The sequence below is a fragment of the Rousettus aegyptiacus genome, unplaced genomic scaffold (assembly GCF_014176215.1).
Source record: "Rousettus aegyptiacus isolate mRouAeg1 unplaced genomic scaffold, mRouAeg1.p scaffold_m13_p_2, whole genome shotgun sequence".
NCBI lineage: Eukaryota > Metazoa > Chordata > Mammalia > Chiroptera > Pteropodidae > Rousettus > Rousettus aegyptiacus.
The window spans coordinates 22,869,448-22,883,187 of record NW_023416295.1 but is presented as its reverse complement, the minus strand read 5'-3'; the positions used below and the strand labels follow the sequence as shown (position 1 = coordinate 22,883,187).

General features: G+C 37.9%; 1 protein-coding gene across 2 annotated transcripts in view; it reads left to right on the top strand.

Annotated features, from left to right (window-relative positions):
- The window catches only part of ADAM23 (ADAM metallopeptidase domain 23), a 139,827-nt gene extending 126,975 nt beyond the window's left edge, over positions 1 to 12,852 (top strand). Inside the window, exons 25-26 of one of the 2 annotated variants that reach the window (XM_016135067.2) lie at positions 1,883 to 1,973; positions 9,205 to 12,852. In XM_016135067.2, coding sequence (XP_015990553.2) covers positions 1,883 to 1,973; positions 9,205 to 9,253 — 140 coding nt within the window. In that variant the 3' untranslated portion in view covers positions 9,254 to 12,852. The remainder of the gene's footprint in view (positions 1 to 1,882; positions 1,974 to 9,204) is intronic. The other variant, XM_036237004.1, reaches the window with a different exon arrangement.
- Positions 12,853 to 13,740: the final 888 nt, after the last annotated feature.

Genomic DNA, 13,740 nt, shown 5'->3' with positions numbered 1-13,740 from the left:
ACCGTGGGGAGGAAATACATATAAATGGCATAATATTTCATTAGCACAGGGGTTAGCAAACTGTCTGCGAAAGGCCAGATGGTAAATACATTTGGCACTGCAGGTGACGGATGTCTGTCACAACCGTGCAACTCTGCTGTCCTAACATGAAAGCAGTGGCAAACAACATGTAGACGAATCAGTGTGGCTGTGCTTTAATAAAGTTTCTTTGAAAAAACAGTCAGCAGGGCCAGATGTGGCTGTGGGCTGTAGCTTTCTGACTATTAATGTACAGCAGAAACTTTAGAGTCGGACAAACCTGAGTTAAATCTGGCCTTCATCACTCATCAATTTCTAGAAGCCTCAGTTTTTTCATCTGTTCAACAGAGATAGTTATAGTTCCTACCTTGTATAGTTTTGTAAGGATCAAATGAAATAAGCCTTGTCACGTGCTTAGTAGAACTGCACCTGGCATGTTGTAAATGCTCATATATATATAATATATAGCGGCCAACCTGTTTTTATTGTTTTCATTATTAGCATTTTTATTTTATTGGTGTATCTCTACAGGCCACTGAGATTGGTGTTCTATGGAACCTCAGTGGTTAGTCTTAAGAGTGTGTCCGTCAGAAGCCCAGAAGCCTGAAGAGACTGCATTCCCGAGACACCCACTGCAGCTGTCCTCCACCTTTCTACTCACACCCACAGGCACTGGGTAGTCTCTGAGTAAAAACATATGCCGCACACAATTTTAGTGCTGCTAAAAGTGGCATCCATTTATGTACACAGTTGAGGGCACTGATGTGAGCAGAAAAGAGAATTTCTTTACACAGTAACAAATGTGTGCACAAAATCGAGGATTTTAGGAGAACTACCAAAATTGGCCTTGTGACTTCTAGAACAGGGACATGATGTTAGGACTGAAAATATTTTGCTGTTTGGAGGCACTCTACCTGCATATTAGAATCCTGTAGGATGTGATGTTTGAAGTAGTTGTGTTAAGGTTAATGTTGTTTACATTTAAAAATAATGAGCTAAGGTGTTTTTCATGTGAGTGGAGAGGGTGTGTTGTAATATTTATCAACTCTTAAACAATTGACAGAAACCTTCTTTTGTATTTTTATTCTTGCTGTCCTCCTTCCTGTTCCCTTCTTTTTACGTATATATATCCAAGCCTCAAACTTCAAATGGGAACTTGAAAGATAATCTTAATCGAACTTAAAGAATCTTTTTTCCATTTCCCCAAAATTACCCAAATGAGTTTTACAATTCTTTTATATCTTGCCTTTGGAACCCCATGTTGCTGTTTAAACACTGTGTGGGTTCATACAGTAAAGAAATCTATCTTTGAGAACAAGACTTCAAAGTCAGATCTTTATCGATAACCACCTTCTGACTTCTGAATTTTAACTGTCTCACAGTTGGGGCTAAAAAAATTTAGCGTTCAGACAACTTCATGTGTCGCTTGAAAGAACACTTCAGTAGAATATTTTCCCTTCTTTTCATGCCCTCATCTGCCAATCAGATTGAGCTAATTCTAATTCAATCATGTTCTTTATGCACTTTTTTACTTGTTTGATTCACGATATTGGGAAAGGGGAGGAGAAGAAAGACAGGCAATGACAGCAATCGGGGCATATTTGCTTCAAATTCTGCAAAAGGTGAATTTAATGGGACTTAATTATCAGCATTGCAGAAACTTTAGATTTAAAGGCATTCAGATCCAAACAGTAGCTATCCATAGCATTGAAAGTGCAATTAGGCTAAGTAATACAGGCAATTTATGTGTTTAGCAATCTTTTATGCAGGGTATTTACTTCCTGAAACCGCTTAACTGCCTTTCCCTTGTGGTAACGAAAGTGGTTGGCTCATATGACTTTCTTCCCATGATCCTTTGTCACAGGTCCTAGTGCCACCAATCTCATAATAGGCTCCATCGCTGGTGCCATCCTGGTAGCAGCTATTGTCCTTGGGGGCACAGGATGGGGATTTAAGTAAGCAACGCCGCATGCCTTCTTCTCAGTGGCTCTGGCACTTCTCTTTTCTGCTTACATAACCAAGTTTTGAGTTCCTGCTACAAGTTTTAACAGTAAAACTGCTAAAATTGAATATTTTTATTCAGAAATGGGTCAGAAAAGAAGAAACATGGAAACTCAAATGTCATTTTCAGGCAAGTGGGAAAACATAAATTATAGAAGGAATTCACATGCACTGGTTTAAGTAGAACTAAGTAAAAGTTTTTTATGAGACATTTCAGCTTTTAGGAGCCAGCATTCTGAGATATATTTATTTATACATAGATAAGCAGAGAAACTGTGTAGTTGGAAATAGTGGATATAAATTCTTTCTGTATGTTTAAAACAGGCTTATGTTCCATTGAATTTTTGAAACTTTCACTAGGTAACAACCATTTTTAAAAATTTTCACATGTAGTTTATGTAGCATTGTGATTTGAAAAGCTTCACTTAAACCAGATTAAATAAAATATATTTTCATTAATTCCCTAACCAACTGAATTAGTTTCACATTGGAATTTGAAATCTATGGCTTTGTGATACTTAATATTTTCTAATTAACTGCCAATATTGACATAACTGGTAGGCCTGGTGCATTTTCATAGTGACCTTTTAGCTTGTACATTGATCACTAAACTAAGTTTGTTTAAATAGACATGCCAGATAATCACAAATAATCCTTAATTATGATAAAAAATTTTAAACCTAATTTATCCAGTTTGGCTAATTTTAAACCTAATTTATCCAGTTTCCATACCTTAGATTATTGGATAATTGCTTTTTATAGCTTTTAATGCTGTGGTGACTTGATTATTTTGATTTGTAAATAAGACCTCCTGTGCCAAATAGTCCTCATGATAAATTAAGTTTTATCCAGACCTATGGAAACAAATTTAAGTGGGGAATAAGACCGTTACCTAAATTCAAAACCCGCTTTGTCTCCATTTGGTTACTCAAAGAGGAAGTTTGTGGCCTGAATTATTTGAGTAATTGCCTTAATTATGAAGTTTAGTCTGTTTTTTATTTGGAATCTCGAATTCAGTATATTTAAACCAGGTAAAATGTTATTATTAGAATCTGATTACAAAAGAAAAACCAAAAGATGATTTAAATAAATTTAACATTTTCTGTTGATTTTACTACATTAAGATTTAATGACTAAGCTTACAAATTTTGAAGCAGCTTCAACCTGGAAAGTTGTTATCAAATGGTACTTTTCTAGAGATATTTATAAACTTGAACTCATTTGATGGGACAGTAGTTTTGCCATTAGTGTGTTTTCGAAAACACACACACGAAATGGGCAACTCACATTTGAATTTCTCATCATAATATTAATAAGACGATGCCCACATAATGAGCAACTCATGTGGCGCTTAACAAAAGAATATATTTTAGTTCAGACTGGCCTAATTTGAGCAAAAATTTTCTTAGTGGCTCATTACTATAAATAAGTGATTACACATTAAAGTACTTCCATAACCTGCTATTATTTTATAATGCTCCTTTGAACTTTTTTGTAAATGTTCCTCAAGGAAAAGAGATTTGGCTCATGCCCAGGCTTTAGCCTCTTTGGCATCAGGCAACCTCAGTTTCAAAGGCTTGGGAAACAGTCTACTGTGCACCTTTGCCATCCAGCCACATGCAGTGCCAAATTTACCATTTCAAAATTTGGAAATAAGAGCACTATTCTGTAGCAGGACCTCAAAACAGCGGCCTGGCCTAGCTCACAGCTTGAATTGCATGTTTCTTTGGGGAAAAACTGAAAAGCCTTTATCACTGTGTATATAAGTGGATTAGGCCCTGTACAGATTATTTATATCTGAGAGAGATGTCTAATCATTAGAAGAGCAGAAAAAAAGGGGGGTTGGTGGAGATGGACACTTAGGTGAGAAACAGCCTCTGTTGATGGCAGAGTGGAGATTACTGTGTAGGCATTTGTGCTGCTGCACTAAGTCAACGCCCCTCCCCATGCCCCAGGACTCTCATAATAATTAATAATAATAATAATAAATTATAGGAAGGCACACACTAGTGTGAAGTAAATACTTTTATGCTCTGAAACAGGCAGCAGAATTTTAAAGTCAAAAGTGAAATGACTTTAAGAGTTTAAACTTGGAGAAGCTGTTGCTTTTTGTGCTATTAGTTGCTACACGAGGATCTATGTGAATTTGCATTAGATTTCAATAGTAGCTATGTGGTTTATATTCAGCGTTAAGTAACAGCTTCTTCTTTGCAATAGAAGATGTTGGGCGCTGAATGATAAAGCTTAGGCTTTCCTAGTGCATGGCAATTTTGGAGATGATTAGTCTAGAAATAATTTGGAAGTATAATTATTTACTAGTTGAACTGAAAGCCTTCGAGTTTCTCATTGAGTTCAAGGTAAATACGAAAGAGATTTCTTTAGGTTTAGAAGTTAAAAACAGTTTGTAAAAATAACTGCTCTCAATACCTTTATTGGAAATCCCTCTTGAAACCAGGTTTCTATTACCAGAAGAGAAATTAGCAAAGTAAACTGAAGAATTTGAGAGCACATGCACTTTCAGATTAAAGGAGAATGTATTAACCGCTCAGAAGTATTGCTTTTTCCTAATGTCACACTTCTTTAGGTGTATAACTGTGAGTAATTTAGATGTAGAAGTATAATACCATACGTGACTTCTTCTATTATAAATGAGAGATTAGCTATGCTTTGGCCCCTGACATTACCTGCCATTCTTTATAGATTTTTCTTAAACCATATTTCCTCTGAAATAGGTGGTAAAAGGATGAATATATGTGAATGTGTGTGCATGTGTGAATGTATGCACCTTTATGTGTATAAAGTGATATTGAAGGTTTATCACGACTATTGTGATCAAAATTAATATAAATTTAGATCTTTTTTAGTAGGATAGTAGAGTCTAAAAGCTTTGCTTAATGCAAACAACACTCCTATAAGCAAGACTGTAGAATTCCTGGAAAGAAAAAACATGCTTTATTTGGTAGGTTATTTTATTTAACATATTCCGATATATTGGTAATGTGGTAGCTATATTTTAGTAGCTTCAGTTAATCCAATACTCCAAAAGTATGAGGATAATAAGTGAGGATATAGTTTATGGATTCCAAGTCGTTAAGGTGAAAATGAATATAAGCTCTTGGTTCACCAATTTGTCCAACTTTTCCCCACATCTGCATTTGTTTACTCTCACCTCATGTTCCCTTTCCTCTCCATCACCTACACACACAGAATAAAGGTATGAACTATGGTGCAGAGGATTTCAAACCTCTGTTCTGATGGACTCATGGAGACTCATAGCCTATATCCAGTGTTGAATAATAATGCTACTTGATTAGATCATTAGATCTGTTGCTTTTTATTAAACTTTGGAAAAAATTGTGTAGATGAAGGATCGTTTTAGCTTAGGAAAGGTGACAGATATATAAAACGAGAATTTTATATCTCCATTTAAAAATGAACAGGATGTCTGTTTTTACCGTGGACATTCCCTAAATTTTAATGCAGGAAATTAGGTGGGCGCGATCTAGTCATTTGCATTCACATAAAGTATATGAACACCATAGTTGGTGCTAACAGGAAAGAGAAATTCTAGGGAAAGAACTTGAAGGTAACAGTGATGTAGTTTGTTTGCAATTTAGATCACAAGACTTCAGGAGGAGCGTCGAGCACTTCTGACCATGTTACAATGTTTCGGTCTGTGGAACCCGATCACCACGTTCCGCTGCCCCACTCCTTGCTCTCTCCATGGGCTTCAGTGGCAGTAGTGGCCATATTGCCTGGCAGAGCTTTTTTTGACACTAAAGATGGTCATTTATTATGTCTATAGTTATCAAATGTGATTTCTTCTTTATGAGAAGTTACTTGGGTTACAAGTTTTTACTAAGCCTAACTTCGTCAGCATTTCTTTCTGTTTGGCCTGTGCTCCATTTCATCGGCCATGCTAACGAGAGGATTGTTTCGGTATTCACGTAAATGAAAATTTAAAGGACCTTCCCTGGGTTATCACAAGGAAAGTTAACTGAATTGTTTGAATGTCAAGTTGGATGAAATTTGAAAGTAACTTAATATTGGTAATTATATTTTCTCAAAAGAATATGTGTATATATATATATATGTATATATATTTTTTGCTTTTGCTTTTTACGGAATTAGGAAATGGAATCGGTGTTAGATAGTCTTTCCATGAGGAGGATAACCAGACTGTTGCTTATCTGAATTCTTTGACCATATCTCAATGCAAAATAAAGAGCCTGATTCCCTTAATGCCTTATCCCTCCTGAATTAGGTACTTTCTCACTCAGATCTAGCAGATGGCGGTGGTGCCAGGCTGGCCAGGAAGCCCCAGTTCAGCTCCCTGACTCAGCCTCTTGAGGAAGTGAACTCAGTCTAAAGTGGCCTAAGAAGGGTTGGGCAAGGTGTTCTTGGTGGTGGTGGTGGGGGGGGAGGGGTGATGACTCATCGTGGAAAGATAAGATGATAATGATGGATAAATATATACCCTTGAAAGATCTAAAGGCTTTGCAATCTGAAATGGCTGTCGTTACCTGAAGAGCTTTGTTTTAATTTTGTATAGATGGAAATGTATATAGTATATAGTGGGAACAAACGTATAGATGTTCAGAAGTAGTAAAAATTGATGAAAATTGGGTCGATGCGAGGTTTATGGATTACACTAATATTTTATAATGAACCAGAAATAGCTTACAGGTTATGACCAGAAAGTTAATTGCTTTCACAATCCTAGCGAGCAGAGAGTATTCAGATGAAACAGTTGTAGAAGGAAGATAGCAAAGTACCTACCCTGATAGTTGTGCTTTCATATTAAAATTGAACAAAAAGACTTTTTCTTCCCCCCCCCCCCCCACACACACATAGAAAATTCAGGACGAGCAGTGGAACACACAGCGGCTCGTAGTGGTTTTACAATTGATAGATGTGTGGGGAGCGCTCACAACCAGCCTGCCACAAAGAGTGTCCCTCTTTGTCTGCATTGAGGTTACACTTTGTTCTTCCGTATTAGTGGAGGAAATGTGGTCCTGGAGTCCCCATCGGTATTCGGAGTCCATTTTCCTGTAGAAATACGTGGTTCTCCAGGGTGGTTGCCCTTCTGGTCTGGCCTAGGAGCCCAGCCACCCAATATAACATCGTATCTATAAAAATTGCAATCTAAGCTTCAAACACTGACTTTTAAAAGGAACAGAAGCTTTCGGACACTAGAGGTTACCTGTATGTCAGGCTGAAATGGAATCTCATATCTCCATTTAAAAAATGGAGTTATGACCTTGGACGTGGCTACTTACCTGACATTTCCTAAATTTGAATAAAAGAATTTAGATATGGGGAATAAGAGTCATTTACATGCATGGCGCTAGCTGGCTTGATCTTTCCATTCATTTTAATTGAGGAGACATTCGTTTAACATTTCTCTTGATTTCCGGTAATACATAGATAAATAGGTTGGGGCCCGTCATCCTTCAGGGTCATTTCACAAGGTCAAGCTGTCCCTATTATTCCCCACCTGACTCACGGAAAGTGTGGTTCCTTATGTGTCTACTTTCAAGAGCTATGAGCATGGGTAGCAGAAGCAGATCCTGTGCTCCAAAGCAAACTCGGTGAGAGGTACATTATGAGAGATGTCGCTTTTCATCTCGTCTGTTTTCAGGGCAGCATCTGCAATGCCTGCTTTAAAGAATATTGACTCAAAAGAGGGTTCGAGGGAGACAGGGAAGAAAAAGAACTAGTACTGTTGTAAATAGTGTTTGCTGTTTTGGATTACCTGCTAGCCCAATGAACCTTGTGCTTAGGCCATTAATAGAGATGTTTTAATGAAAACTCTTTAAAAGAAGAGGGAGATTTTCTTTAAAATATTTTACATTCGGTATTTTAAAAGAGAAGCATCAAAGTGGTCATCTCGGGAAAAATAAGAACTTTGCAGGATGCCGTTATATATATTTTGAGCTTTGGTCTTTTAAAAATTACCTATAGGGGAGGAGGAACATATTCGAATCCTCTTGGAACTTAGGGCTGGAAGGGTATCCAGCTGGCCCTGAGTGAGTGGGCAGGGGAACAAGGGCTCCTGGGGACTCCTCAGTCTCCAGTTTTGCATGATGCCTCGGTGGCAGCAGCGTTGCACCCACCCAGTGTGCAGATTAAATGCATGAGCCCCCTTGCTTGATGCCCCACATGAAGCCAGACCATGGGGAGGTTGCAACCAACTTTTGTTGTTGCCTTGTACAAGTGTCTTGCTGGTTCTCTCTTTCCTCTTTTTAAACATAGGAACCACTTTTTAGGAGACTGGACACTGTGTGCAAGGCATTTTAACTTGCTTCTTTGAACTAAGCTAATCTGCTGCATTTGCTTAACTAACCTGAGCCTGTGTCCATTCTCCTGTGAGTGCACTGTCTTCCTGTGCACTCCGGTTTTCAACTTTCTAGACATGAAAAATGCTAGTTCCATAGTGGGGTAGGAGCTCACACCCCCGAGGCTACAAGATAACTTGAGGAGAAAAAGCCTTTTTTGCCATTTTGACAAAGGCTGATCCACTGATGCAGAATTCTCAGGTCCTGAAGAGAAACAGCTGCAAGACCCTTGCAGCGGTCCCCAACGCCTGGGCTGCAAACCAGTACCAGTCCACGGCTTGTTAGGAACCAGGCCACAACAGCAGGATGTGAGCAGCAGGCCAGCGAGCGAAGTTTCACCTGAATTTTCAGCCGCTCCCCAGCACTAGCATCTCTGCCTCAGCTCCACCTCAGATCATAAGGCGTTAGGTTCTCATAGGAGCACTGGTGCCTGGTGACAAAAAGTTTGGGGACCACTGCTTCAACTTTTTCTTAGTTCTAATAGTCCCCTAAGTGGAAGAGCCCTCCTTATAAAAATCATCTAGTTACAATTGGCCATGCCAGTTACTTCTGAAACAAAAGACAAATTGGGCTAATGAGGCTTCCAATGATATAAAATGAAACACTTGAAGCTTCCTTAGGTCTTCACAAATGGATGTACTCTAGTGCAGAGGTTACCAAGACGTTAAAAAGTGTGAGCTGTTCTGTGAATTTCCAGCTGTTTTGGAAAATCTGCCTCGTTGTGAGTTGATTACTTTGCTCTGGAACTAGCATTGTCATCGTCATCGCGCTTCTCTCATTATGATCTGATTAATATTGTGGATATTTTCCCCCTCTGCTTGCATCTTCTTTTGACGCGCTCTGGAAGAAATGTCAAGAAGAGGAGGTTCGATCCTACTCAACAAGGCCCCATCTGAATCAGCTGCACTGGACGAACGGTACTCTGCACTGTTGGATTCTGGGTATGACATACTTGCAGCAACATTGCCAGAACTACTAAGTCTGTAAACAGGAGCATTGGGTGGTAATGACAACAGAACTAAAGATGGAGTGACAGGGATGAGGTCAAAGAAAACTGTCCTTTTTGGAAATAATTTCAAAAAACTCCTCCCACTACCTGTCAATAAAAGGGGACAAAAGACAATGTTATAAAAAGAACTATTTCAGAATCTTTTTTTTTTTTCTAACTGAAGGAAGAAGGAGCAACAACAACAAAAACTTCAGTGCAATAAAAGAACCATTAAAAAATAGCAAACGATTTTTTTTCCTTCCTCAGCCTGCTGGCACTTAATACCTTCTAAATGATTTGGCATGATTTTTTTTTTTCCTTTTCCTACCAATGACACACTCCAGTGGCATGAAGATCTAATTTTCGAAAGGGTAAAATCTGCATGGCATATATACAACAAGCAGCTAGCAAGCCAATCCCCAGCAAAATGAGCAGTTGACTTCCTAAGATGAAGATGACAGTTGGACACAAGGAAGCTGCCTGGCCCCCACGCCCTAGTCTAGACCAGGCCCCTCCAGGAGCTCCTGCTCTTGTTGATTCACTTTCCCATTGTCTTTTCTCCTGGAACGAGTATTCTTTGGAAATGGGAGCTGGAATTTGAGCAATGATGCTATTGTATAATTCTTTTATAAATGTAAATATGGAAATAAGAGATTTTGACACATCATTTTCACTTGTCTGTACTGAAATATTTTTCTTGTAAAGGTTCTCTGCAAATTTGAGTTTATCGTTTGCTCTTCATCTTTTTGGGTTCTTTTCTCTATTTCTCTGTTTCTGTTCTCTCTTGTAACAAGTTGTACAATGATTGTTGGGCTTGTTTAAAAAAAGACATGGAGCCACAGATGCAGGGAGTTTGGGCGCAAAACAAGTTCAATTTAAAAACGAAATGCTCGAACCCCCAGAAAACAAAAGGTCGGGTGGCGGGGGACACAAAACATCAAAATAACCCATTTAAAAATGAAACTTATGTAAATGCGAGTGTATGTACTGATGCATTCCTAAAATTTTTTTGATGTCATTATAAACATATGTATATAGCATAAGAGAGTAGACACCCTCTCAAATTAATCACAGAAGTGCCAAGCTCATGATTTTGGTTTTTGGTTTTGACGATTTTCTTTCCCTGTCTTTAATGTGAAAGGAGGATAAACTTAAAGCCTTAAATTTTAAAAATGATTTTTCAATGTTGAAAGCTTGGGAAAAAAATTAAAGCTTTCCATTTTATTCATATCTATTACTGTCAGTATTTCATTCACGCTTCATCTTCCTGCCTGAGAATATGTGTGGTAGAACCCCACTGTAAAACCAGTAACAAGGAGGACAGACACAGCGATCCCCTTCTTGTGAGCACTGTTGTAATAGTCTTTAATTCTGTGTATTGCGTTTTCAGCAAACCTGGTTTGGCGCGCAGTGTGTTGCTGGTCTGTGGAATGTTGTGCTGGATTACGATGGGATTCTACTGTATACAAACTCACCTTATTTTCCCCTCCAGGCAGATTTGCAGATGTAATCTGGGTTCCCAAATCCCTCTGAGTTTACTTCACTTCCATGGAGCTTTCTTCTTCCACAAATATGATCACGACCATTTTCTGTCGAGTGTTAATTATCTATGTTAATACAGAAATTGGGTACCAGCTTTGTTTGGAATATAAAAACTCAGTACACGATCCCTTCAGTGAGCTTTCTTGAGACCCCCAAAGAGCCCACGCTTCCCTGAGGCCCTTTATTTGGGAACAGGACATCACTTGTACTGTTCACTTTATGACAACCAGATCAGTTTGCTAGATTTAGCTTTAAGGTTTTTCCTAGCAAGATTCATGACACTAGTCTCACAACTTTGGCTTTGACTTTGGAAAGAAAGGATCATGTCCTAAAGATGTACTGCTTAAAACAGTGGGGGTTTCCCTGTCTATCCTTAATTATGGAAGTATCACAGTCATAGAGCCAGAAACCTTAATTTCTACATGCTACAGTAGACCATAACCCAACATCTTACTCCTGTTGTTGCTTTTTGAGTACTAGGTGCTACACGGGTACACAGTCTCTCTAGAACTAGCCATATGTTTATATTGTAATAATGGGGCTCTTTATAAGGTGTATCAACCTTACTGTGGCTTCATAAGACACAGGTTGTATCCCTTATCTAGTGGCAATGGCTTTTTCAGCTCGGAGGAAACTCAGATTACTTAGCATCTCTTCCTGTCACTGCATCATTTGTCTCCCTGTTGCTGGATCCTACTCACTCATGGATTCTGTCACTGCTGTGTACACCATGTACATTTTATTGCTCTTCCAGAGGCACCACGGTGACTTAATAGAAACAAAACCATGGTGGTTACAAAACAAGTTAAATCTTTATTAATTAACTTTTGAGCATTTCACAAACAACATTGTAAATGTGCGATGTTATGTTTTAAATCAGACCACAGTGGTCCCCAAATATTATGTACATATGGCAAATGTCAGTGTAACTTTTTGTTACACTGGCAATTTCATAGGTAACCAAACCTATGCTCCAATGTTAAATTATTTGTGTGTATATGTAAAATACACAAGCTTTAAGCTATGTGTGTATGAACGTGAAAGATAATGCAACCATACCAATCATAAACAACGGATTATAATTATTTTTGGTGGTATTAGGTTATGTAGTTTTAAACTTTTTGCTGTATTTTCTCTTGCACACACCATTCATTTGCTGATTTTCGTGATGTGAATACTCTTTTTTATTAATTTGAGCTTAAAGCACAAGTATATCACTTTAATGTTACCCAACGAGAGTTAGTGTTAAGTGATGACAAGTTCCCATTTCACCCGCTATACTTTTGCTGCATTAATTAATGACACATGGATGAGATGTGTGCTTAACTTCATTGCTCATCTGAGATACTGCATGAGCCCACTGAATTAGAGCTACTCCTATTAGGTAAATGAGCAGTACACATAGGTGCATGTTACAAAATGAATCACATATTGCAGTGGAGTTTACCAAGTGGTATGTGTGTTTTTTGTTTTTTGTTTTTTTTTTTGTTGGTTTTTTTTTTTTTTACTATGCAAAGATGGAAAATGCACAAACTTTTCAAAGACTAGTGTCTGAAGAACTTTACAAACAATACTTGAACTCTTTCTTTAAAGTCATCCTATCATATTTTATAGTCATCATTGATTTTCATTTTTAGATGGTTTGTAATTTTTTAAGTGCACAACCAGAAGTTTTGTTTGAAGTTAATAAATTCATTTATGATCTTGTTGGCTGCCTACGAATGGAGATTTGGTACTCATTGTATGCATCTTTTAGTCAAGTGTGTATTAAAACTTTTGTTAACATAAATGTTGTAGCTTTATATTTTGATCATTTTTCATAAACCCTTTTTCTGTGACTTCTTGTATTGTTCAATAAATGGCCATGTGCCTGATATCATCAAGTTTCAGCACAGGTCTCTCAATTAAAGGCTCCCTGAACATTTAAGCAGTCAATGGAGCAAAATAAAATCTCTGATTAATGATAATGTATTCCCGATTAAGATTCATTGAATTTGTTGGAAATGCTTTGCTTCTTATAAATTGGTGGTGGTGGGGGGAGGGGGATCCACCTTAGAATCATACCATTACTGTTTGGGGTTTTCTCATTCATTAGTGTCTATTCCGAGTGTTAAGGGGGTAGCTAGTAATAACATCCACACTATTGACCTGTTACCAAATTTTACAATTAAGCTGTGAAGAAAATTGAAGTGTTCGTTATATGAATCGTGTTATCGAAAACATTTGAAGGAAAGTATTTCCTCACACCTCACACAGAATTGGTCATCAAATGATCATCCTTCATGAATGTCTTGCAGTGTGTCTCCTCTCCGTTCCTGCTGCCAGGCCTTGGCTTGGTATCAACAGCCACGGATATCTCGTATATCTTCTGCACTGACACAGAGGGAGGCTCATCTGACCATGTCATTCCTCAGAAAGTTTGCTGGAGCTCTTCATTTTCTATAGGATAAAGTCCAAACTTAATAATGTACCTTAAACTTCTGTATTTCACAACCTCAACCTTCGTTGGCTCTTATCCTCTCATCATCACCCCACTTCAAGTTCTACTCAAAGAGCTGCTTCTCCTCAGATCTGAGTAATCTTAAGTAAATGTGTCCACTCACCATAATTCATTTGTTTCTATGTCATTTCATGTAATAAAAGAAATGTAGAAAGCACTTACACATAACATGAGTATTATACTTTAAGAAAGCATATTAGAGTCATTTATGTTTGACTTTAGAAAAATTACCTGATTATTTGATAGGTTTTTCTTTAAGTCATTTTGTTTTTGAGGTTAACATTAACATGAGTTCTACTCCATCCTCCCTAGGTAAATGACTGAGAAAGATGACCCAGAAACTAGAAACTCCT